Source organism: Macrotis lagotis, chromosome 2 (assembly GCF_037893015.1).
Source record: "Macrotis lagotis isolate mMagLag1 chromosome 2, bilby.v1.9.chrom.fasta, whole genome shotgun sequence".
In the NCBI taxonomy this organism is placed as follows: Eukaryota; Metazoa; Chordata; class Mammalia; order Peramelemorphia; family Peramelidae; genus Macrotis; species Macrotis lagotis.
This window is the reverse complement of record NC_133659.1, coordinates 60,689,386-60,714,219: the sequence shown is the minus strand read 5'-3', so window position 1 is coordinate 60,714,219 and position 24,834 is coordinate 60,689,386. Positions and strand designations below refer to the sequence as shown.

The window sequence follows — 24,834 nt, the reverse complement described above, 5'->3', positions numbered from 1 at the left end:
AAGTAAAAAATCAAGTAGAAACAAAGTCCCCAAAAGCCCAGAGAGGGGAGAATATCCAGGAGTCAGAAATGCTCATCAATGTCACCTGTGTTGTAGAAATGTAAAGGAGGATGAGAACTGAACAAGGGCTTTAGATTGGACATTAAATGATCACAGTTAAGACATTACTGGAAACTTTGGAGAACATACACTCAGGTGAGTGATGACCTCAGAGATCAGATTTGAAGTGACTGAAAATTGCTGAGTGGAAAGGAAGTGGAGGCAATGGGTATAGTGTTTTCTGAGAATCTGTGAAAAGAAGTCGATCTATAGGATGGTCGTGTCGTGAAGGTTTTTGAAAGTTGGGAAAGACAAATATGTTAAGGAAGCAGAGAAGGGGCTACTACTTAGGGAAAGACTAAAAACTGGAGAGAGAGGAGATGAATACGGGGGGGGGGGCGAGTTACAGGATGTAATGGGAGCAATGGAAAGATTAGCCTTGGCAAGGAAAAGAGGCACCTCTTCTTCCAAGATTCAAGCAAAGGAGAAGAGAGTGGGAGCTGATATTGAGATGATTCAAAGTGTAGAATCTGAAACCCTCTATTAAGCTAAAAGATTGCAAGACGCCATGTGGAGGAAGTATTCAAATATGCAGAGTGAAATTACAACGCCTTCAAGTATTTAAGGAGGTGTCCCAAGGAACCCAATTGGCATCTGGGGAGTAACTAAAGAACCCAGAGAAGAGACGGGATTGATCTGTTCTCTTCGCGACGACTGGTAAGACACACTTCTCTTCAAGGTTCGAAAACGACTTGTCCACAATAGCCGTGAGGTAGCTAGCACCCACGCGGCTGGGTCGGCTTTTCGGAGGAGGCGCTGAGCGATTCGCCGAGGATCCCAGGGCTTGCGGGGCTCGGGGTGCAATGCCCGCCTGCCGCTCCCGCCCGCCGTCCCATTAAGCCTCGAGCGTCTGGCGGCTCTGGCCTTTCTTCTGGAAGCTCGGGGTAAGCCCCAACCCCTTGGGCTCCATTTCCACGACCCCCTGCCCGAGGGCCCTTTCTTCTGGGCTGGTTGACACTTTGCTCCCCTCGTTCCTCCGCTCCGGACGCTGTGCGGGGACGAGGAGGGCGCGGGAGGGCGGAGAGGGCCCGCGGCTGCTGGGGGGCCGGAGGAGGCTGCGGATGGGGCGGGGGGTCTGTTTCGGGCTGTAAACAGAGAGAAGCGAGTGAGAGCTGCCCGAGCCGGGGAGGGCGATGGGAAGCCGGGGGGGAAGGAGAGGAGGAGAAGGGAAGTCTGAGGAGGCTGGATCCGGAAACGCGGAATCGAGCTGGGACCGGGAGAGCGGCGGGCTGAGGAGAGGGGAAGCCCCCCAGAGGCGAGGCCGGGCCCCGGGGCCGCGGGGGGCTGAGGAGAGGGGAAGCCCCCCAGAGGCGAGGCCGGGCCCCGGGGCCGCGGGGAGCGGGGGGCTGAGCAGAGGGGAAGCCCCCCAGAGGCGAGGCCGGGCCCCGGGGCCGCGGGGAGCGGGGGGCTGAGGAGAGGGGAAGCCCCCCAGAGGCGAGGCCGGGCCCCGGGGCCGCGGGGGGCTGAGGAGAGGGGAAGCCCCCCAGAGGCGAGGCCGGGCCCCGGGGCCGCGGGGAGCGGGGGGCTGAGGAGAGGGGAAGCCCCCCAGAGGCGAGGCCGGGCCCCGGGGCCGCGGGGAGCGGGGGGCTGAGCAGAGGGGAAGCCCCCCAGAGGCGAGGCCGGGCCCCGGGGCCGCGGGGAGCGGGGGGCTGAGCAGAGGGGAAGCCCCCCAGAGGCGAGGCCGGGCCCCGGGGCCGCGGGGAGCGGGGGGCTGAGGACAGGGGAAGCCCCCCAAAGGCGAGGCCGGGCCCCGGGGCCGCGGGGAGCGGGGGGCTGAGCAGAGGGGAAGCCCCCCAGAGGAGAGGCCGGGCCCCGGGGCCGCGGGGAGCGGGGGGCTGAGGAGAGGGGAAGCCCCCCAGAGGCGAGGCCGGGCCCCGGGGCCGCGGGGAGCTGAGGAGAGGGGAAGCCCCCCAGAGGCGAGGCCGGGCCCCGGGGCCGCGGGGAGCGGGGGGCTGAGGACAGGGGAAGCCCCCCAGAGGCGAGGCCGGGCCCCGGGGCCGCGGGGAGCTGAGGAGAGGGGAAGCCCCCCAGAGGCGAGGCCGGGCCCCGGGGCCGCGGGGAGCGGGGGGCTGCAGGGCGCCGGCCCGGGCCCGGGGGTGGGCCGGGGCCCCGGAGGAAGTGCGGGAGGCGGGCCCGGGGCGCGGGCCGGGCGGGAGGAGGGGAGAGAGGCCCGGGCAGGGGGCGGCGCGGCGCCCTCGCAGCCACCCGCCGAAGCGTCCGGCCCCGCCGGCCCTTCCCCGCGTGTCCGCGGCCCCGGGGGCCGGCGGAGGGGCGGCCCCGAGGCGGTGAGACCCCGCGCGGCCCGGGGCGGGGGGCGGCGGGCCGCGCGTCTTTGTGCCCGGCGGAGGGGGAGGGGCGGCCTCGGCGCTCGGAGAAGCCCCCCCGGACCTGGGGGGCCGCCTCTGACCCCCTCCCTGTGTCCCCTCCACTAGGAAGGGCGGTCATGGACGCTGCCGCCCCGGCCTGCAGTCGGCCCCCCTCGGCCTGGCCCGGTACCCCCGCCGCTGGGTCGGGGTGCGGACAGAAGCAGCCGCAGAGCCCAGAGCGCCCCGGACAAGGCGAGCCGCACCTAGGCAAGCAGAGGGCACCTGCAGCCTCCCGGAGCCGGGCACTTCCAGAGGCCAGCTGCTGAGCCGGGGCCGGGCCCGGGCCCGGGGCTGGGGCTGCCACCTTGCCGGTAAGCTGGCCCTCCTGCACCCCTTCACGCCCAAACTAACCCTTTAGACAAGGAGAACCGTCTGTCTAGGCCGGGCGAAGCTTGAAATGGTCGCTACTGCGTATGAGGTCCCTACTGGCTTGTGACCCAGCTTCATTTCCATGACAGCCCAAGAGTCCATTTCTCCTTTTTCTTCCCAGGATCCAAAGATTCTGCTATAGGACCCTGGTGCTTAGAGCTGGAAAGATGTTAGAAGTGATCTCGTTCAAATCTCCCTTTCAACTCGTCATTGCAAGATGAGCAAAGATGCAGCATAGTTTACCTTAGTGATATACAGGGAAGATTCAAACCCGGGGCTTCTGAGGCCAGATCTAAGTGTTCTGATCCGACTGAGGTCATTTTCGCTTAAATCTCATTTTGCTTTGAAGCATAATAGAAAGAGGACAGTTTCTTTCTATGCAGCCTCATCAGAAAGGACATTTCTGAAAAATACTATTAGAATTCTCATAGAAGCTTGTCTAGCATTCATGGCCCAGAGAAGCTCTGGGTCTGGTCCTTGGCTTCCAGGGACCCCTCTCTCTCCATTACCCTTCACTGTATTCCTCTTGTATATATTTCAAAACCTCAACTGATTCTCTACCTTGGCTCAATTGGACGTCACTTGAGATCAGCTTCTGATTTATTTTCAATTCCCCAACCATCATCGCTGTGGTAATATCACAGGGACACCACTTCTCTTTTCTCTAGCCAGCAGGACCAATGATACACAAGCTTCTCTAAAATGTTATATTAGTGCCCCTGCCAAGGGGTTACCTTATATATGAGGCTGATTGATGAGTTCTTTGTGGCATTTCAGGAACCCACTTTATATCCAGTTCTGCTCTAATGTGATGACTTAGCTAACGGACTTGAGTCATTTTCAGTTTCTCAGCTGTAAAATGGGGGCACACTAGATAAGAAAATGACCAATCCCTCCAGTATCTTTGCCAAGAAAAGCCCATGAACGCATAACACAACTGAACAACTCAGCAATAACTAGTAGAATTGAGACTGGAACACAGGGCTACAGACTCCAGATTAAGGCCCCAGAGACTGTCCCTCGCTGTCCCTACCTTATGATCAATTAGTCTGCCTAGTTACTTTCAGAGACTTCCACTTTCATTCTCCTCAGCAACATAGAATTAGTATGAGATCTGCGTTTTTGAGGGGATGGGCTACAAGTTATTCAGAGTGGAGTATCAGTTCCCACAGCATGGGAATCGATGAAAGTGAAACTTGTTTTCTCAGAATGCCCATCATTTGACTGCTGATGGATGGCCTCAGTGGGTAAAGTTTCAGTCCATCAATTAGCATTTATTGTTGTTGATATTGTTCTTTTGTTTCTGTTGTGTCTGATTCTTTACAACACCATTTGGGATTTTCTCGACAAAGATACTGGAATGGTTTGCCTTGTCCTTCTCCAGCTCATTTTACAATTGAGGAAACCGAGGCAAACAGGGTTTGTGACCCTTACCCAGGGTCACACAGCTAGTAAATGTCTGAGGTTAGATTTGAATTCGGGTCTTCCTGAATCCAGGCCTGGCAGTCTATACCACCTTACTGCTCTAATAAATGTGCCATATGCTAGGCATTATGGTCAGCTAGGGATACCAATAGTAATCACTAGTATTTATGAAGTTTGCAAAGCCCTTTCCCAATATCATTCATTTGATTCCCTGCAACAAACCTGGAAAAGTGGGTGTTATCATATCCTCATTTTAAAGATGAGGACCTGAGGCAGACAGAAGCTAAGTGACTTGCCCATGATCATACAACTAGTAAAATATCTTAGGCAGGATTTGAACTCAAGTAGTCCTCTCTCCAGATCTAGTACTCTATCCCCTGCTAATTGCCTACTGCAAAGAAAGGCAAAATATAACCCCTACTTTCAAGGAGCTCACAGTCTAAAGGAGAGGAGCTGAGAAACACATTTAATTTTGAGATCATATTCCCTGGGGAAAGTGCTTTTCTGAAGTTTCTGGGCCCTGTCCTACCTCTAAAGCAGGACCGGGGAAGCTTTTTTTTTTCCTGTCAAAGGCTATTTGAATATTTATAACATCATTCGTGGGCCATACAAAATTATCAACTTAAAAATTAGCCTGCTATATGTGGTCAAACATTTAATTCCCCCCCAAAAAAAAGCTCCTAGATTTATTGAATTTGAGTCCCTCCTGCAGTTGCCATAGCAGCACCAGACCAAATGACATCCCCTTCCCTAAAGGGATATCAGATAATGGTGCACTAATGACTTTCCAGCGTTTTCTGTGCTCTAGGACTTAGAGACAACATTTTCTTTCTGTATTCTCTGTAGAGCACTGAAAGCAAAGGAAGTATCTTTAGTTCAATTTAAAGCTAAAGAAAAATACTGGGTTTTCATTTGATAGTAAGGATAAGAAACCTGACTTGAGACTTCTGATCTGATTGGACTCTCTTCCTCTATTGTCCAGCCTCATCAGTCACACTGTCTTATCTTCTTGCTCTCTGCACTATCTTTTGCATCTGTTTTCTTCTTTCCACTCCTCCTGCAGCCACTCCAGTTTAGACTTTCATCTCCTTCATCTAGACTGTTGTAATAACCTCCTACCTACTCCTCTTGCCAACAGGCTAGCCCTTCTCCAGTCTGTGCTTTGCCTCGCTGTCTAAGTAATCTTCCTAATGTGCTGCTGTGATTATGTTCTTCATAAACAGGGAAACCTTTAATGACTTCCACTGCCACCAGATCGAAATGTCAGCTACTCATCCATGTATTCATGGGCCTTTGGAGCCTGGCTCTAAGTAGCATTTCCAAACTGATTTCAGACTCTCCTTCACATATTTTGTGTCCAAGTCAATCTAATCTACATTCTGTCTTTTCTAGATACTTTATGTTGAAGGAACTCATTCCCTGTTCCCATCCCCTTGAATCACAAAACTCCTTCAAAGTTCCACACATATGTTGCCTCCTCTTAACAGGAGACTTTCCATGCCCTTCCTAGTTTTTGTTCCTCAAATTTATTCTAGTAATTGCCTGTAGTTCATCCTTTCATAATTATTTTATTCTCCTTTTTCTTATTTTTGAATGAAAAAACATTTATTAAATATTTATTATATACAATGCACTATGCTAAAAGCTGAAGGCACAAATGGAAAAGTGGAGTCAGTTCCTGCTTTCAGGGAGGTCGTATTCTTTTTGGGGGGGGGAGCAGTTGGGATTAAGCAACTTTACCAGAGTCACACAGCTAGTAACTGTGTAAGGTCACATTTGAACTCATATCTTCCTGAGGGCTGATGCTCTATCCACTGTGCCAGTTAACTGCTACTAAACTGAGAAAGTAGGTGCCATTATATCCCCATTTTACAGATGGGGAAACTGAGGCAAACAGGATTAAGTGATTTCTCCTGGATCATGCAGTTAGTAAGTGTCTGAGGTCGGATTTGAACTCTGATTTTCCTGACTCCAGGCCCAGTTCTCTTTCCACTAAGCCACCCAGCTTTCCCTAACAGTATACTCATTTTCCTCATCTAGCTCTCATTCTAGTGAAGGTTTTAACTGTGAGTCAGATGGAAAGGCACTTGGTCCCTTGGGTACAGCAGCAAAACAAATGCTAAAATATCTTTTATATCATTTCCACTGATAAAACCATATTCATTTCTGATCTGTAGCCATTTGATAGTGATAAGAACTTTGACAATGAGAATTTTCTTTCCCAGGTCTTCAGTAGCTATGTAGTTAGTTATTTGTGTATTAGTCCTTGCTGATCCCCCTTTAGATTGTAAACACCTGTGTCTATATTGCCATAGTTCCAACATGAGGTCTTGGACAGAATACTTGCTAAATGTTTGTTGAATAAAAAATATTAAAAGTGGTTGTCAGCAAGAAGTACAGAGGCTCAGAAGATCTGAGTTCAAATTTGACCTCAGACACTCACTAGCTGTATGTCCCTGGGTAAGTCATTTAACAGTCTTTGCCTCAGTTTCCTCATCTATAAAAAGAGCAGGAGAAGGAAATGGCAAAGCACTCCACTGTGTTTGCCAAGAAAACCCCAGATGGGGTCAGGGAGAGTCAGACAACAAATAAAAAGTGGTCCCTGCCTTCAGAGATCTTATAGTTTGATGAAAGAAGACATATGCAAAAAGGTAACTAATAATATAAAGCAGCCCTGTGTGATAATACCCTAATGGGTAATGTGGATAATAAGTGCTTGTGGGAGTCTAGAGGAGGAAGAAGCCACCATGGCCTGTGATGATCAGAAGAGACTTCACAGAGGAAGTGGAACTGACTGAAGAATTTGTAAAATTTTACTGTCTGGAGAGGAGGGAATAAGGCCAGTCCTGGCAAGGAGGATGAGGTGGGTAAGATATCTGAGCAATGGGTTATAGAGGAATAACAGAAGATTGTACTGAGAAGCTAGACTAGAGCTAAGTTTAAGAGGTTCTTTGAATGACAAGAGGTAGTTGGAATAGTCAAGTTACATCATGGGGTTTAGACTAAAAAAGGATATTTGAAGTCATTTAGGCTGTCCCCTCATTTTACAAGTGAGATTATCATGCCCAAAGAGAAGTAATTTATCTGACAACATACAGGGGAAAAGGTAGCAGATCTGTATTCAAACCCAACTCTTTTGACTCCTCTTTTACTGTTTTATTATCTCTCTGTCCACACAGCCTCTCAACCTAACCTCTTAAAAATCAGTATCCTGAAGGGAGCAGCTGCCACAACATTCCCATTGGTGTCACTGTCAGAAAAAGACTTTTAGGTTGGACAGCCTGTTGTCATTTCTTGTCTTTTAATTACTCTTTGCAGAGTAAGAGATTACTAAGAGTAGTTGGATAATGTTCACCAGTAGAGTATTCTGTTCTCTGTTCTTTGCATATTAGCTAATATGGCAATATTGTCGCTATCACTCTTAAGATACTTTATCCTAGGTAGACAGTGGATGAATTCATTGATGTTTCATTCAAGAGACTTGAGTACTTCAGGAATACTGAACCAGGGCTCTTACCATTCAATGAAGAAATTGATTAGTAAGAAATGCCCCCATAACTGTCAGAGTGAGAAGGGTCCTTTTGAATAAGAGGGCATTTCCATTCAAATCCTTACCTTAGATCACAAAAAATGATGAACTCCAATCTGGGATTTAGTCCAATTCAATAAGCATTATATGCCTACTATGCATAAATATTCTGTGCTGGGTACAGAGAATAACAAGATGAAAAATGACTTTCCCTCAAGGAGCTTACCATCTGGTAGAAGGTGAGATGTATACAAATAACTATAATAGAAGCAAGAAAGTGGCCTAAGTGGGAGAGGCCAAACAGAGCAGCCTGAGAGATTCAAGAACAAGAGAAATCCCACCTGAGTGTAACTGAGACCGTGTCATGGAGGAGATGGGAGAGGATGGATTTCAGTAGATATAGATTGCAGGGTGGGGGAATCTACTGTAAACATAGGTGGTGTGAGCAAATGCACAGAGACAAGGTAAGCTTAGTAGTTCAGTCCTGCAGAAGTGTATAAATACTAAAGGGAAGTAGTGGGAAACCTGGTAGACTGGAAAAGAAGTTTGACTTACAGTCTTGGAAGATCTCAAATACTAGGCTAAGAGTTGACATTTTTATTTGATTTGTATTGGGAAGATCTGGAGGGTTTTTGAATAAGGGGTGATGCTATCAGGTCTGTATATAAAAAAAAGGTAACTTTCCTAGTGAAGTAAACAATGAATTGTAGTGGGGGAGAAATTAAAAGACTAGCTAGGGATGGCTAGATGGCACAGTGGATAAAGCACCAGCCCTTGAGTCAGGAGGATCTGGGTTCAAATACAATCTCAGACACTTAATAATTACCTAGCTGTGTGACCTTAGGAAAGTCACTTAACCCCATTACCTTACAAAAACAAACAAAAAGAACATCTAGAAAATAGTCTTAAGTCAATGTTCTCAAACATTTTGGACTCAGGACTTCTTTAGACTTCTAAAAATTATTGAGGATCTCAAAGAGTTTCTGTTTATGTGGGTCATATCTATTGATATTTACCATTATAGAAGATATTTTAGTAGTATCATGAAAATGATTTGTGACTTTTCAGACCCCCTGAGAAAGTTTTGAGGAACCTTAAGTGTCTCTGGATCATATTTTGAGAATTTCTGGTCTAAGTGAAAGATAATATGTACACCTGAGTAAGGAAGGATGATAATGATAATGGAGGTGGAGAAGATATCTACCATGGGTATGTCATAGTAGAATTAATAGAGCTTGGCTAAATTATTTAACCTTTCTGTATCTTAGTTTCCTTTTTTGTAAAATAAGGAAGTTGGACTTGATAGCTTCCAAGGTCTCTTTCTGCACTAAATCTAAGATCTGATGAATAGCATTTGGCAACTGATTGGATGAAGGAGTTGAAGGAGATGGAAGAATCAGGCATGACTCCAAGAGAAATCATCTGCCTAATTCAGAACTCATTCACTCATTCATTCAACAAATAGACATTTAAATGCCTACTATATGCAGAGAATTCTGTATTTCCCCCTGCCAAAAAAAGAAAAAAAAGATTTCAAATGAGAACCAAATATATGGATTTTTCTAACAAATTTGAAAGGGAATCAAATGGTATAACTATATATATATATATATATATATATACATATATATATATACACTTATATTTCATTTGATTTGTTTAGATTCTTGACTAGAGTGATGGGAATTTTGAGGGTGCAAATACTGCAGGGTTACTTGCAGAGAAGAATCTCTAGGGATCTCTCAGTACATTAATAGATTGTTCTGCAATCGTCCCAGGGACTTGTACTATTCATAACTCAGTTGTAACATTCATAACTCAGATCTCTTGATCTTAAACTTTTTAGTCCTTTCCAAGGACTTTACAAGTCCTCAGATACCTGGAGCAGTCTATGCAAAAGACTTTTAGACTGTCAGTGTGTTTCAGGATTAGTCTAGAGGAATGAGCATGATGAGGGAAGATGGCACAAGTTAGATACATTTCTTCTCTAGATAGTGGCCAGCAAGGTTTTCCAGTGTCTCTTATTTGGATCATCCTTCTTTCCCTTGTGCCTTTGGATCTTACTTTTCCACTGTCTCTGATGGAAGGGGGAGGAAGAGGAGATGAGTAGAGAATGAGGTGAAGTGATAGAGTATTGAGACATAAGGGGCCACTTGATGGCAAAGTGGTTAGAACACTAGCCCTTATGTTCAGGAGAACATAAGTTCAAATCCAGCCTCAGACACTTAATAGTTGTGTGATACTGGGTGAGTCACAACCCTGATTGCCTCACAAAAAAAAAAAAAAACCTGATAAGTAAAAGGGAAGAGAAAAACTTCATGAAATGATGTGGAAAATTTTAGCTTTAAAATTGTCTAAAGGAAAATTACATAAACAGAACCAAGGGAATGAATTAATGGTGTTAATAGGGAAGGAATTATCTTTCCATTTTGTAATTTATCTCCTAAGCCTCAGTCGTGCCATGGCTTAAGATGCACCTTCTATATAAGGACATCATTGCTGGGTGTCAAGGAAAAAGTAATTAGCTCATGATGCAGCTCTAAAGTGTGTTGTGGCATAGTAGAGCCAACCTTCTCCCCCAATATACACAGAGTCCTTCTCCCTTTCTCACCCAGGGCTTGTGTCTTCTGTGAGTCCCCTATTTGCTCAGCTAAAAGTGAGTTGAGTGCCGTGGTATGATAGAGTCGTGATGTCACAACACAAAGGAGTTGATTTAACTTTTTTTAGGTTTTTTTTTTTGCAAGGCAAACGGGGTTAAGTGGCTTGCCCAAGGCCACACAGCTAGGTAATTATCAAGTGTCTGAGACCGGATTTGAACCCAGGTACACTCCTTACTCCAGGGCCGGTGCTTTATCCACTACGCCACCTAGCTGCCCCTGATTTAACTTTTTGATCCTTAGTCATAGCAGATCTATAACTTTCAGTAACCCTAATGGGAAGCTGCTGGCCCAGGAGGGCAGCCTTTGCTAGCACCAGATGTGAAAATAGTTCATCCTTAGCTCCAAGAGCAGGCTGCCGATTGAATCGCCATCAGTTCATTTGCCTGGGATAGGTGGACAGGATTCAGCCTCCTCTGGGCCCAATTTGACCTACTTTGCTTGCAGGATTTTGCATTCACAGGGCAAGGGAGCAAGGTTCCAGGCCAGCCACTGGACTCTTTGTGCTGGAGGTTTCTTCTTTTCCCTTTTACCTGAAAGGGGTTGTAGGGGAAGGAAACAAAACTAACAACAAAGATTCCAGTCTCCCAAGAAAAAAAGTGGTAGAAGCTTAACTGCTTTGCACTTTTTTTTCATAGGACCTGAGAATCTCCCCTCTGTGGGTTTTGTCTTTAACCTGACACAGAGCTAGTGGTGTGTGGGTTTTCTAAGAGAACTGAAACTAATATTGTTCCTGTTGGTTTTGATTATAGATAATTTGGCAGGGGGAGGGGAGGAAGGAAACTTTTAGAACTTGTATAAGATAGTGCATGAAAAGGAATTGTTAAACCTTTCAGCATTCCACCTTCAGTCTAGTCCACAGAGTCCAACTTTGTCCATTGTCCAAGTGTCCCCAAAGTCCATTTGTTCTATGACAAAATTGAGGGAACAAAATTGTTTCTTAAGAAAATATGTACTTTCTTGAACAGCACCATTTTATAGTGAAGGGCTTTCCACACAACACAATTAAGTAGGTAACATAAATATTCTTATGCTGATTTTATAGATGAGGAACATGATACTTTGAAGAGTCAACCATTGGGGGAGCAACATAACCATTCAGCAAAACAGTCTTGGGAATAACTACTGCATTTGAACAAGGTGAGGACCAATTCATGCTGGGTTCTAGGATGCATGCAGACATGATCTCATAGGATCAGAGATGTAAAATTGGGTGCGATCTTTGGAAATCACCCTTCTTGATACTTTCATGATTTTAAGATTAGAATCATAAGACTGTAGAGTTGGAAGCTGTCTAGGCCAGTGCCCTCATTTTATAGGTGAGAAAATTGATGTATGGAGAGGGTCTAAGTGATTTGCTTAAGATCTTTCATGTAATAAATGGACCTAAGATTCAGTTTTCAGTCTCCTGAATCCCACTCCATCAGTCTTTCCACTGTTCATTTGCTTTATCCGTTCCATTATTTTGCCCCTCCTTTGAGGGTAGGCTAATTTAAGCATAACATTTATGGAGCTGTATTTTTTTCCACTCTCTTTGTTTCTATACTTTAAAGCCTCACAGGGGCACAAATCTTAACCCAGGATCTATGAATGTAGTTTTTAAAAATATTGTGATAACTTTATTTCATTTTAACTGCATTTCAATGAAAACCAATTACATTGTAACCAATTAAAGGTGTAATTCTATATATTTTATTTTATTCATTTAAAAACATAATTATGAGGAGAGGACATAAATTTTGCCAATTTACTTACCAAAGGTGTCCAGGTCACATTAAAAAAAAATGTTAGGAAACCCTGTTTTGGAGTAAGATTGCTAACCTGTTAGATCCAAGAAATCCTGTAGATTGCTGTCTCTGAAGTTTATCCAAGGCATTTGAGAAAGTCTCCAATTATATCTCTGGGGATAAGATTCTAGAAATATGGATTGGGTTCACAAATCTTGGAGTTGGAAGGAATCTTTGTGGCCACTTAGTCCAACTTGACCAAAATTCATTGAATGATATCACATGTCAATTAATGTGTTGCTGTTAACCGAGAAAAACTCTCTACTGGTTGCTTTAAATCTCTGATCTTGGGCTTGTCTTCATCAGAAAGTTTGTTGGCATAAACTCTAAAGAATCACTTCTAGGCTAGATGGCAGAGACAGTGTGTTTCTGAGGGAAAAGCCCTGAATTTGGAGTCAGATGATCTTGGTTTAAATCCCATCTCTTGTCTCCACAACTTTACTTCTGTAAAATGAAAGGGATGAACAAGAGGACTTTAAAGGTCTCTTCCAGCTCCAGGTCTAGGCTTTGGATCTTCCAGATTCAAAAAGTTGCAACAGGCTGAAATTGTGAGATAAATTGAATAAAAGACTAGAAGCATAGCCTCCAGAAAGGAATGGAAAGTCACACTGTATTATGTGACCATAAGGCCATACCTAGGCCCAGCTAAGTGCTGTTTGGAGCTTTGTATTTTAAGGGACATGTTGGTAAATTAGAATGAATTGAGAGTAATCAGTATGTTGAAAGGTCTAGAAACAATGTCAAGTTCATGCATTCTACAATTATTTCCTTACTATGAGAAAGAGGTAATTAGAGCTACAAAGATTTAGAATACATGTTTGTCATCTTCAATAAGTTAACAGTCTCATAAGGGAGATAACAGATGTACTCACATAACTAGGCAGTAGTTATAAAGTAGAAGGAATTATCACTTAGGATTGGAGATGATGATCAATGAAGTCTTTTTTAATATTATTTTATTTTTTCCAATTACATGCAAAGATAGTTTTCAACATACAACTTTTTGTAAACTTTTGAGTTAACAGATTTTTCTACCTCTCCCTCTTCCTTCCTCTCTCTATGGCAGTGAGTAATCTGATATAGATTAGACATGTACAGAATCAGAACTAAAGGGAGCAAAAAAAAAAAACCATGAGAAAGAAAAATAACAAAACAAGTTATAAAAAAGTAAAAGTAGTATACTTTGGTCTACATTCAGACTACACAGTTTTTTCCTCTGGATGTGGATGGCATTTTCTATCACAACTCTTTTAGACTTGTCCTTGATCATGCATACCATGGAAATAATGTAAAGATTATCAGACTGTCTTCTGTGGGGGGAGGGGGGAGGGAATTGAGATTAGGGGTAAAATTCAAAAAGTCAAATCAATAAATCAATAAAAAAAATTGTTCTTGATCACTGAACTGCTGAGAGGAGCTAAGTCCATCATAGTTGATCATCTCACAATGTTGCTGTACAAAAGTAATGTGTACAATGTTCTCCTGGTTCTGCTCTCTTGACTCAGCATCAGTTCATATAAGTCTTTCCAGGCTTTTCTGGAGTCTGCCTGCTCACGATTTTTTACAGAACCATAGGATCAAATTCATATACCACATTTTGTTCAGTTATTCCCTAATCGATGGGTATCCCCTCAGTTTCCAATTCTTTGCTATTACAAAAAGAGGTGTTATAAATATTTTTGTATATGTGGATCAAGGAAGTCTTTATGGAGGAAACAGCATTTGCTTTTGCTTGGAAGTTGCCATAAGAGGAACTGGAAATGAGAAAAGAATACTTGGATAGGGAAGCAATACATACTCAGTCACCTTTATGAATCTGAAGGGCTAATGGGATGTAAAGGATTAATCTTCTGTGTGTCTCCAGCAGACAGAATCAAGACCAGGGAGTGGAAATTTCAGAAGAGCAGATTTTGATTTAATCCGGGCTTCCTTTAAGTCCCAACTAAAGCCTTACCTTCTGCAAGAAACCTTCATCAGCTTCTCTTAATTCCAGTGCCTTTCCTCTATTAATGATTGCAAATTTCTCCTGTATCTAGCTTATTTGGACATATTTGTTTGCTTGCTCCTTGAGGGCAAGCACTGTGTTTTGCATCTCCCCATAACCCCAGAATGTTGCACAGTGCCTGGTTCATAGATGCTTCATAACTGTTCATTGACTGACCAACTGAACTTAAAGGAAGAGCTAACTAGCAACTTGAGCTACCCAATAAATGGAATAAGTTCCCATGTAGTGAGCTTCATATTAATGATGGTATTACAACAGAAGCTTCATGATAAAATATTCAAAAATTCTGTTCAGGGGATTCCTGCCTTGGACAAGTGAATGATGGAGCTAAATGAGTTCTAAAGTTCCTTTTATTTCAGTGATTCTGGTGTTTTCCAAGGTCATTATCCATGTAGTGGATATGAGTTCTTAAGAATAATTTATCTGTGTTCCACTGATGACTTGCCTTCGGGGATGGAAGTAATAGAGACCCAGAGTGGAAAGGGAAAAAGAAAAGAAACTGATATAATGATACAAGGCAAGACAATGTATAAGAAGAGCGTATCTTTTGAAATGCTTTTGCATCATTTATCTCATTCCTCAAAAAAAAAAAAAAATGGAGGACAGATATAGTTTTATCCCCACTAGACAGCTGAGGAAATTGAGACCCAGAGTGGCTAAATTTTTTAATTTCTGGTCATACAACTAGGGTGGCAGAGTTAGGACTAGAGCCTGTGGTGTGCTGATAAAGGTTAACAACCTGCTCTGGATGGGCAGCGTAGGGGGAATGTATACATGACACATTTTTAAGTTTAATCAGCATTATTAACATTTTCTTAAAGTCTAGACAATCAACAAAACAATGAACCAAGCTTTGATTTATAGCATTTGCAATTTTTTAGTTGAAATTCCTTACACTGAAAATTTAGTCATTGGGAGGTACAGTGGCTCCAATATAACTCCAGTTCCTGTCCTTTTTTTTTGCATTATAATCAGATCAGTGGTTCACTAGTCAAAACTCTTGAGAGTAGCATTTAGGTGCATTTTATGAAAGATGGGATCTCCTTACCTTTACCACCTTCTAAAAGTATCCAGAAAATTCAGGAAGGAAAGGTAATATATTAGAGGTTCTTTCTATAGGTCAATCTCCATTACTCTGATCAACATTTTTTTAAACAACTCTTTTCTTTCTCTCATATGGTGAACTAGAGACAAAAAAAATTCTTTAAGCATTGCAGGGATGAAAGCTTTCTCCTTGCTCTTAGGAAATACTGAAGAAAAGATTGTATAAAGTCTGTCAAGTCTTCCTAGTTCGTGGATTAAAATGAGCCTTAGTGATTGAGTAAAATCAGCAGAATATATTCACTGCTGATCCTCCCCCTTGAAATGTCAGATTATCAAGTGAATTATCACTTGGAAGAATCACTAAGGGACTGTAACATACTAAAATCATAGATTTTGACTTTACTTTTCTAGAAATTCTGTGTCTCCTACAGCAGAAATTTCAAGAGTTATAGTTGCTGTTAGTTTCAGAAAAAAACAAAAGATCTCTCCTTTTTCTGCTGGCTTTCCCTCTCCATACAAAGAAAACTTGAAGGATTTTTTTTAACAGAGATAGAAAACAGTGACACCTGGAAAGGGTAGAGTACTCTTCCCTTGCTGTGATTATCTTACCCTCCATTTGTTTCCTTTTCCTTTGTTTTCATGAAACGGCCCCAAAGGAGGCACCTCCTGTACATGTTGAGGGTTTTGCTGAAATGATTATTGTTTGTAAATGTTTTATATTGTTACTGTAGAAATTTTCAGGAGGAATCACTTACAAATACCCTTTGTTGAATTAGCAGGCTCTGGGAGTTGGTAGTTTAGGGGGTCTTTTAGCTTAGTGAATGGCGGCCCTTGCTTCTCTAGGGTCCTATGCTTGGAGAGCAACCAAGCCCACGTTCATACCAGTCATTTCTTTGTGGGAACAGCTTGGAAGTGACTGCTGCCTTGGGAGCCTTGGCAACTGTTTGTAGTACTTGCTGAGAGCTAAGAATTCTGGGTTCATGGGCTGGCTCCCTTCCTAACTCCTTGTGTGGCCTGAGGAAATGTTTCTCTCCCTCCACTTCTTTATTTGTGAAGGAGACAGTAAAGGCAAAAGAGAAAGCTCACTGAGCCAGAAGAATAGAGTCTTGGGTTCTGGTCCGAACTCTGCCTTTGACTAGCTGGATCGCCCTGAGCTAGTGACTTAAACCTCTCTTTACCTCACATTTCTTTTCTGTAAAATGAAACCTTGGCCCTTGAGGAACTCTCTCTTTTTTAGCTCCCCTTCCAGATCCTAAATTCTGCGAACCTATCATGCTTGCCCTGGGGCTGGGGGTGTTATTACTGGAAGTTTCAAAAATGCTTTGAGCTGTTAGGATGCAAAGCCCCAGAGAGCACTGCCAAATAACATCATGATGATGTATCAGACCCACCCTTATTATTTGATGTGGTCTTAAGGTTGTTTCCTCTTGATTAGGTTGGTTTTTTTTTTCCTTCCATCTATTATTTTGTGTTCTGGTCTCTGGAAGTATGAATCCTCTTTTAGAGACTCCCCAGGTACCTAGCTCTCCAGAAATTTTGGTTTAAAGGAAAGAAAGACTCCTTCCTAAAGAAAGATGCAAATTTTGCTCTAGAGTAGGCCATTAAAGTGGGAAATGATCTGTTTTTCAACCTAATTTAATTATTTTTGAACTATTATTATTATTATTATTATTAATCAGTCAGCTTGTCACAGTATAGATGTTTAAGAAATATTTGACTGTTGACTATAAGGTAAAATTTTCTATAGGTTTATATTCTGACTTTGCTCTATGGCACTCTTATTGCTGTGCACAAATGGCTTGACATCTATGGACCTTAGTTTTCTCATCTATAAAATTGTACAGTTGAACTTCAATCATGTTCATGATTTCTTCCTGCTCAAAATCCTATGATTTTATAATCCTATATTCAGAGGTGTTTGAGAAGCTAAAGGACCTTTATCTCTGACTACTCCCCAACCTAAGTTGGATCTTGGAACAGAAGGGATCATTGACTACCTTTCCAACACCCTTATTTTATAGGTACAGATACTAGGGACCCAGGAGGTTAGCCTTGGATCTCCCCAAGATTGGAACCAAAAGATGGCAACTGTGTAGTAAGGCTCCAATGTCATGCTTTGGGGGAATAAAACAGAAGGGACAGGGCAAGGTAGTAGTTGGCTAATTGTCATGTGCATCAAAAGTTGTCTCAGTGACAAGTGGCTCCACTTGACGATAGTGCTTATAGAGATTCAGACAATTGTATATATCTCTCTTTTCATTTTCATATCTCTCAAATGGGAAAGGGGAATTTCCCTGACAAAAAAATAGGTGGAATTTTGGTCTAAAAGGATATGTGATTTTTGTAACCTAAGGTGAGTGTATAAAGCAGTTAGGGCAAGGAGAGAAGGCAAGAGGACCAAGGTGGTAAAAGGGAATGGGGCATTAGAGGGAAGAGGTTAGTGTCTGAAAAGTGAGGTGAAACTCCAAGCAAAATGAAAGAAGTCCGTAAGGGAGGGCAGGTGGTGAAAAATAACCATTTTAAGTAGGTCTGGCACTTGGGAAAGAGGAATAGGACCTTTGTTCACCACACACACACACACACACACACACACACACACACACACACACACCCCTTCCCACACTTCAGGGGAGAGAGACAGATGTGTCCTCAAACTAATTCTGGGATTGAATTGATCTTGACAATTAATGAGAATTAGATTGTGTTTCACTTGCTCTTGTAGACACAACTGTATGATTCCCTGTCTTGTTTGCATGTTTCTGCTCATCAGTTCATACAAATCCTCCCATATGATTCTGAAATGATGCAGCCCTGTACTTTATGAAATGAGATCATGTATATAGAGCATTTTGTGAACCTAAAAGCCTAATATAAATGTCCCATAATTTCTTCAGCCATTGCCCAATTGATTATCATGCTTTCTGTCCAGTTTTTCAGAGGTATACTCTACATATATTTATACTCAGCCTCTCTACCAAAATGCAGACATATTTACACACACACACACACACACACACACACACACACTCTTCCAAAATGCAGACATATTTCTCAGAGGTTTGTTGATTTTTACCTCCAGGACCACAGTGAGTCAGGTCTGAGGAAGCATTTCCAGATGGAATGCCTGGTGTCTTCATAAAGTAATGAGACTTTTTCAAAGGAAGCCTGCTGGAACTTAAGACATTCAGGCACATACTTTCCTTCCAGAAGTCCCTTTGGGAGGTTCTAAGTTTATTCCAAGGATACTGCCCTTACTCTAATCATTTGTGGATGAGACAGTTTATGAGCCACACAAAAAAACTAGCCTCATTACTTCATAATCATTCCTTGTTTTTGACCCAAAATAGTATTGCTTGGCTTAATCACCCCCCCCATTCATTAGACTTGGCTGAGTGACTTTTGGCTGTTCCCAGAAAATCATGGCCACCTTCAAAGGATCAAGATTTCCCACCATTGAGCAACTTGAAAGACAGTGCTGTGGGTTCAAAGGGAGAGCCCAACTAAGTGTGCAGCTTCTTAAGATGATAACTTTAAAGAGGGACAGTGTTCATTTAGATGGGAATGCTCAGTTTAAAAAAAACTAGTCTCATTTTTGAAATAATTATAATATACATAAATTATCTGGGAATCAACCAACCAAGACAAATTTTAAATTCAATTAAAAAATATTCTTCAAAGAAATAAAGAATTGCTTAAATTTTTGAAAAAAAAATCAGTTGAATGTTGATTTCAGTAAGGTGGTATGGAAGTGAGCGTGGGTGTCTTGGAAGATTGTTCTCTCCCTCCTTGAATCCAAATAGCTTGAAAAAGTGATATGAGTCACAACTTGATTTTGCTTCCTTTCAAAAGACTCTGGCTTGGCAACTTTAAGGGCAATGTTGGCAGCGAGCCAAGAGGCGGACACCTGATCAGAGCATTCCAATTCCCAACTTTCCATGTTCTTTGAGATATATCCCTGGGGGATTTGCTGGGGCTTGTGTTTTCCCTTGCTTTCCATTGGCAGCAGATGCTTCAGATTTCCCAGGTGACTAATTGCCTTCCCTACCTTATTGGCCAGGTCCCACCATTAATTCTGTGGTTGGAAATGGGACCAGCAAGCCAGAGTGTGGTTGTTTGACTCACCTTGCTCAAGAGCTTGGTCTGTATGGATGCACTCTCTGGTCTGAGGGTCAATTTATTTTAGTAACCATATTGTAAAATGACAGTACTTGGCATCTGCATATTGTAAAAAAAAAAACTTGTCTGACAAGTATATATACTTATGTGGATGTATACAGGCATGATTTATGCTAATTTGGAAACTTTGATTTCTGGAATGAATTGATCATTTCCTTTGGATATTTCACCTAAATTCCAAATTTCCTTACAAAGACATGGATAGAGAAGGCATGATTATAACATTTGCAGATTGGGGAGGAATTGCCAATATGCCACCAGATGACAGAATCAAGATTGGGAAAGATTTCAACTGAGTAAAAACATGAGCCAGATCTAAAAAGCTAAAATTCACAGGAATAATCAGCTCCCTCATTCATTAGACTTGGCCAAATAACTTATAGCTTTTTCCAAAAAAATCAAATCCACCCTCAAAGGGCAATGATTTCCCACCACTGAAGCAATTCAGAAGAATGTAGTGCAAATTCCAAAAGAGATTCCAAATCAGGATGAAGCCTCCCAAGGTGACTGTTTAAAAGAGGACAACCATAATTTAACAATTCATTCTTCAAAGACCTGCAAATTAGTTGAAAAAAAAATCATTTGTACAAGTTCAAGATTATGGGGACCTGACTTAGCAGCAATTCATGTTAAAAAGACCTGAGAAACAGCTTGGTTGAAGTCAATATGAACCAACAATGTGACATTATAGCTAAAGAAACTAGTGTTAATATATGGAGGTGGATGGGGAACTCAGTATAGCAATTCCTATCAATCCAGGTGCAGCTAGTCTGTCGCTCAGATAAATTCCACTGAATAAGCAAAGGTGCATAGTGCTTTAGTGATTTACCCAAGTTTGCTTTATGGTCTTCCAGACACTATTCACTGAACCAAGCTGCCCTGATTATCATATTAGATTACTTTCATATATTATAGTACTAAATTAAGAGAGGGGATAGTCCCATTAAAAAAGTCCCACAGACTCCAGGGGGATTACCAGGTTTAGTTCTCAGCACCAGATTTTTAAAAGGGACATTGGCAATATAGAGTTTGTTTAAAGGAGAGTAAACAAAATGATCAGGGATCTAATCTGTCACAAGAATCAAGTGAAGAAATTTGGAATTTTTTACCTTAAAGGAAAAAGTAAGCAGTGGATATGATAATAATAATAGCTAACATTTAAATAGTGCATTAAGATTTGCAAAGTACCTTACATAATTTATCTCATTTGATCCTTGTAACAACCTTGTCAAGTAGGTGCTATTATTATCTATCTCATTTTACAGATGAACAAACTGAGTCACAGTAAGATGAAATGACTTTAGATATCTGAAGGGCTTTTGTGTGAAAGAAGAATCTGACATATATAATGGTCTACTGAAAGGTAGCTCAAGGACCAGTGGGTAGAAATGAAAAGATAAGGGGTGGCTAGGTGACTCAGTGGATAGAGCACCGGCCTTGGAGTCAGGAGTACCTGGGTTCAAATGTGACCTCAGATACTTAATAATTACCTAGCCATGTGGCCTTGGGCAAGCCACTTAACCCCATTGCTTTGAAAAAAAAATCTAAAAAAAAAGAAAGAAATGAAAAGATAAGACAAATTTTGATTCATTGCAAAGAAGAACTTTCTAATAATCAGACCTGCTCCTTTTTAGGTAGTTCCCAATCATTGCATGTATTCAAACAGTCTGAATGGGCATCTGTTAGGGATGTTGGGAAAAAGTTGCCAGTGGGAGTTAGACAAGATATCCTTTGTGACTCCTTACAACTCTTTTTTTTGTTTTCTTTCTTTTTTTTTTTTTGGCAAGGCAATGGGGTTAAGTGATTTGCCCAAGGTCACATGGCTGGGTAATTATTAAGTGTCTGAGATCAGATTTGAACTCAGGTCCTCTTGACTCCATGGCCGGTGCTCTATCCACTGCGCCACCTAGCTGCCCCAGACCCCTTCCAACTCTTAAGATTCTTTATGGGTCATTTCACAAAAGTAGTTTCAGTTCTATTCTTTCTTGATGATCTTTGTTTGTGGGAGTGAGGAGGAGCATATAGGACCAGTGGGCCTCTGTTCTTTTAGGTGGGTGGTGTGGTCTATTTATTGGAACACCACTGGGGATTTTTTATTTTTGTGTTCTAGAAAAATTTTGTGTTTGAGATCTGACCAAGCCAGCTAGATTAACACAGTGGATACTGTATTGAACTTGGAGACCTAAGTTTGAATCCTGTCTCAGTCATTTCCTACCTCTTGGACTCTAAGCAAGTCATTTATCTCTTTCAGATTCATATTCCTTATCTGCAAAAATGGAGAAAATAATAGTAACAAATGTATAGGATTGTTGTCAGGATTAAATGAAAGAATTTGAGTAAGCTGCTTCAAAAACCTTAATTTGCTGCTATGATAATAATAATGATAATAGCAATAATAGTTATCATTGTTGACCTGGACTGACCTTAATTAGTAAAAACTTCATCTTTTTAAAAAATAATATCTCATTGATATCTTTAGTTTTTATATCACTTATATTTTCCAATGATCTCCTCTTTAAAGTTATTTCTTACAACAAAGAAGAAAAAAAAACAGTTGATTGCAGTGTCCCATGCCTAGAAGCTCTCCCTCTTTACAAAGAAACCAAGGAGGCATCTTCTTATATTTCTCTTCTTTGGGGCCATACATGGTTATCATAATTTCACAGCATTCAGTTTGGATTGTTTTGTTGGCGTTCTTTCCATTTTATATGGTAGAGCTTACATCTTAGGTGAAATAAGATCTTGGGCCCCTTACTGACTGGTCAAGGAAGAGTTGCCCCTTTGTAAAACTCCAGTGACTCTTTCTTGCCTCCAAGACCAAATATAAAATCCTTTGTTTGATTTTGAAAGCCCTGCATAACTTAGACCCTTCCTATCCTAGTTTTTATATACCGTTTTCCTCTCCATGTACTCTGCAATAAGGGAATACTGGTATTTTTGATTTTCCTCACAAAAGATAATTTATCTACTGCCTGTATATTTTTAAGTTATTAATTTATTTTGAATTTTACAATTTTTTTCCCCTAATCTCACTTCCCTCCCCCATCCCTAACTAGAAGGGAGTCTGTTAGTCTTTACATTGCTTCCATGGTATACATTGATCTAAGTTGAATGTGATAAGAAAGAAATCATATCATTAAGGAAGAAAAATAAAGTATAAGAGATAGCAAAATTATATAATAAGTTTTTTTAAAAAAAATTAAAGGTAATAGTCTTTGGTCTTTGTTCAAACTCCCCAATTCTTTCTCTGGATATAGATAGTGTTCTCCATTGCATATACCCCAAAATTGTGTCTGATTGTCACACTGATTCCCTCAATTTCCAATTCTTTGCCACCACAAAAAGAGCGGCTATGAATGTTTTTGTACAAGTGATGTTTTTATCCTTTTTCATGATCTCTTCACTGGATCAAAGGGTATGCACATTTTTGTTGCCCTTTGGGCATAATTCCAAATTGTTCTCCAGAAAGGTTGAATGAGTTCGCCTGTATATATTTTAACTGGCTGTTCTCCATGCCTGGAATTTTCTCCCTCTTCAACTTTACTGTCTGGCTTCCTTCAAGGTTCATCAAACTTTTCCAAATTCTCCTTAATCTAAGTGTCTGCCTTCTGATACTACCCCCAATTTATCACACAGACACACACACACACACACACACACACACACACACACACACACCCCTTAGCCACACACAAATATAAGTATATATTTACATATATAGACACATACATATATTTATTTACTATATTACATATGTATGTGTATTTTATTTATTTATGGCTGTCTTCCTCATACTATGAGTCCCTTGAGAGGAGGGACTATTTTTTTCCTCTTTTAGTATACTCAGTACTTAACACAGAGACTGCCATACAGTAGGTGCTTAATATATTTTGGTTAAGTGACTGAAACCAATCTTATAATTTGGTGACACCCTCTCCCCCCCAACAAGGGGTCTATAAAAGTTACTTGGTGCTAATAATACTTACATTGGTTCTTCAAAACTCTGATGAAATTTCAGACCTTTCCATTTATATCTCTTGGTACTTCTGTAGCCTAGTAAGGAAGGAGAGCTAGAGGCTTTGGATATTAGGGACACCACTAAGTGTAAATATTTAATCTCTGACTCTAAAGCTACTGCAATTTTCTACTGGGATGTCCTTTTCCTGAATGAGATCTGTTTTGACTCCCTTGAGGGGCAAACTGGAATGTGACCCTCTGGGGTTGGGAGCAAAGAGCTACCTTTTCTGAGCAAAAGGTACTGGGTGGGAGATTAGATTAGATGATCTCTGGAGTATCCCAACTCCAAGTGTTCATCATTCAATGTATTCATGTTTTCTCCCTCTTTCCCCCCACTTTTTCTTCCTCCCTCTCTCTCCCTTCCCCTCTTCTCCTTTTTCTCCTCTTTCTTCTTTTCTCTTTCTTCTTCTCTTTCTGGTGCCTCCTCCTTTTCCTCCTCTCATTCTCCTTTTCCTCTTTTTCCTTCTCCTTCTCCTCTCTTTCTGTCTCATAAGCATACTTTCCCTTTCCCCATTCCCTCTTTACTTCCTTCTTCTGTCCTTCTTTCCTCTCTCCCTCTTCCTCTTCCCACCCACCTTATCTCACTTTCTGTTCCTTCTCTCTTTTCTCTCCTTCTCTCCCCCACCCCAACTTCTTTCTCCTCTCCTTTTGTCCCATTGATGTTCCAGCCATCCAGCATGTTCTACCTGCTCTACTACGTGGCATGCTGACCATGAGCATCAACTCCTCTCTCAGCCAAGGGAAGGAACTGGCCAGCCTCCCAGGCCTGGAGGGAGATGACGGGGCAGTCACCATCACCGAGTCTATTGCCATCATCATCATAGCCATCTTCGTCTGCCTGGGTAACTCGGTGATCGTGTTCACTCTGTACAAGAAGTCCTATCTTCTGACTCTTAGTAACAAATTTGTCTTCAGCCTCACCCTGTCAAACTTCTTGCTGTCTGTGCTGGTGTTGCCCTTTGTGGTGACAAGCTCCATCCGGCGGGAATGGATATTTGGGGTGGTCTGGTGCAACTTCTCTGCTCTCCTGTATCTGCTGATCAGCTCTGCCAGCATGCTTACCCTGGGCATCATTGCTATTGACCGGTAAGTTCACCTCAAATTTATAATCATAGGATTATTATAATTTGAGAGTTGGAACATGAGCTCCTTAAGATCAGAGACCTAATTTTGCCTTTCTTTGTGAACTCATGTGCTAAAGCACATGGCAGATGTTTACCAAGTAGTTGTAATCTAACTAGAAGGGAAGTTGAAGATGATCCAGATCAGTTCTCCTTTTCCAGATGAAGAAACTGAGGCTCAAGGTCCCATAACTAGTTAGATATAATTTCTAGGTGACCTGGTTCCCCTCTTCCATCAC

General features: G+C 42.2%; 1 protein-coding gene across 2 annotated transcripts in view; it reads left to right on the top strand.

The window, feature by feature from the left end:
- Positions 1–2,562: 2,562 nt before the first annotated feature.
- The window catches only part of GPR161 (G protein-coupled receptor 161), a 45,171-nt gene continuing 22,899 nt past the window's right edge, over positions 2,563–24,834 (top strand). Inside the window, exons 1-3 of one of the 2 annotated variants that reach the window (XM_074221941.1) lie at positions 2,695–2,776; positions 11,491–11,585; positions 24,143–24,560. In XM_074221941.1, coding sequence (XP_074078042.1) covers positions 24,178–24,560 — 383 coding nt within the window. In that variant the 5' untranslated portion in view covers positions 2,695–2,776; positions 11,491–11,585; positions 24,143–24,177. Of the gene's footprint in view, positions 2,777–11,490; positions 11,586–24,142; positions 24,561–24,834 lie in introns of both variants that reach the window. The other variant, XM_074221942.1, reaches the window with a different exon arrangement.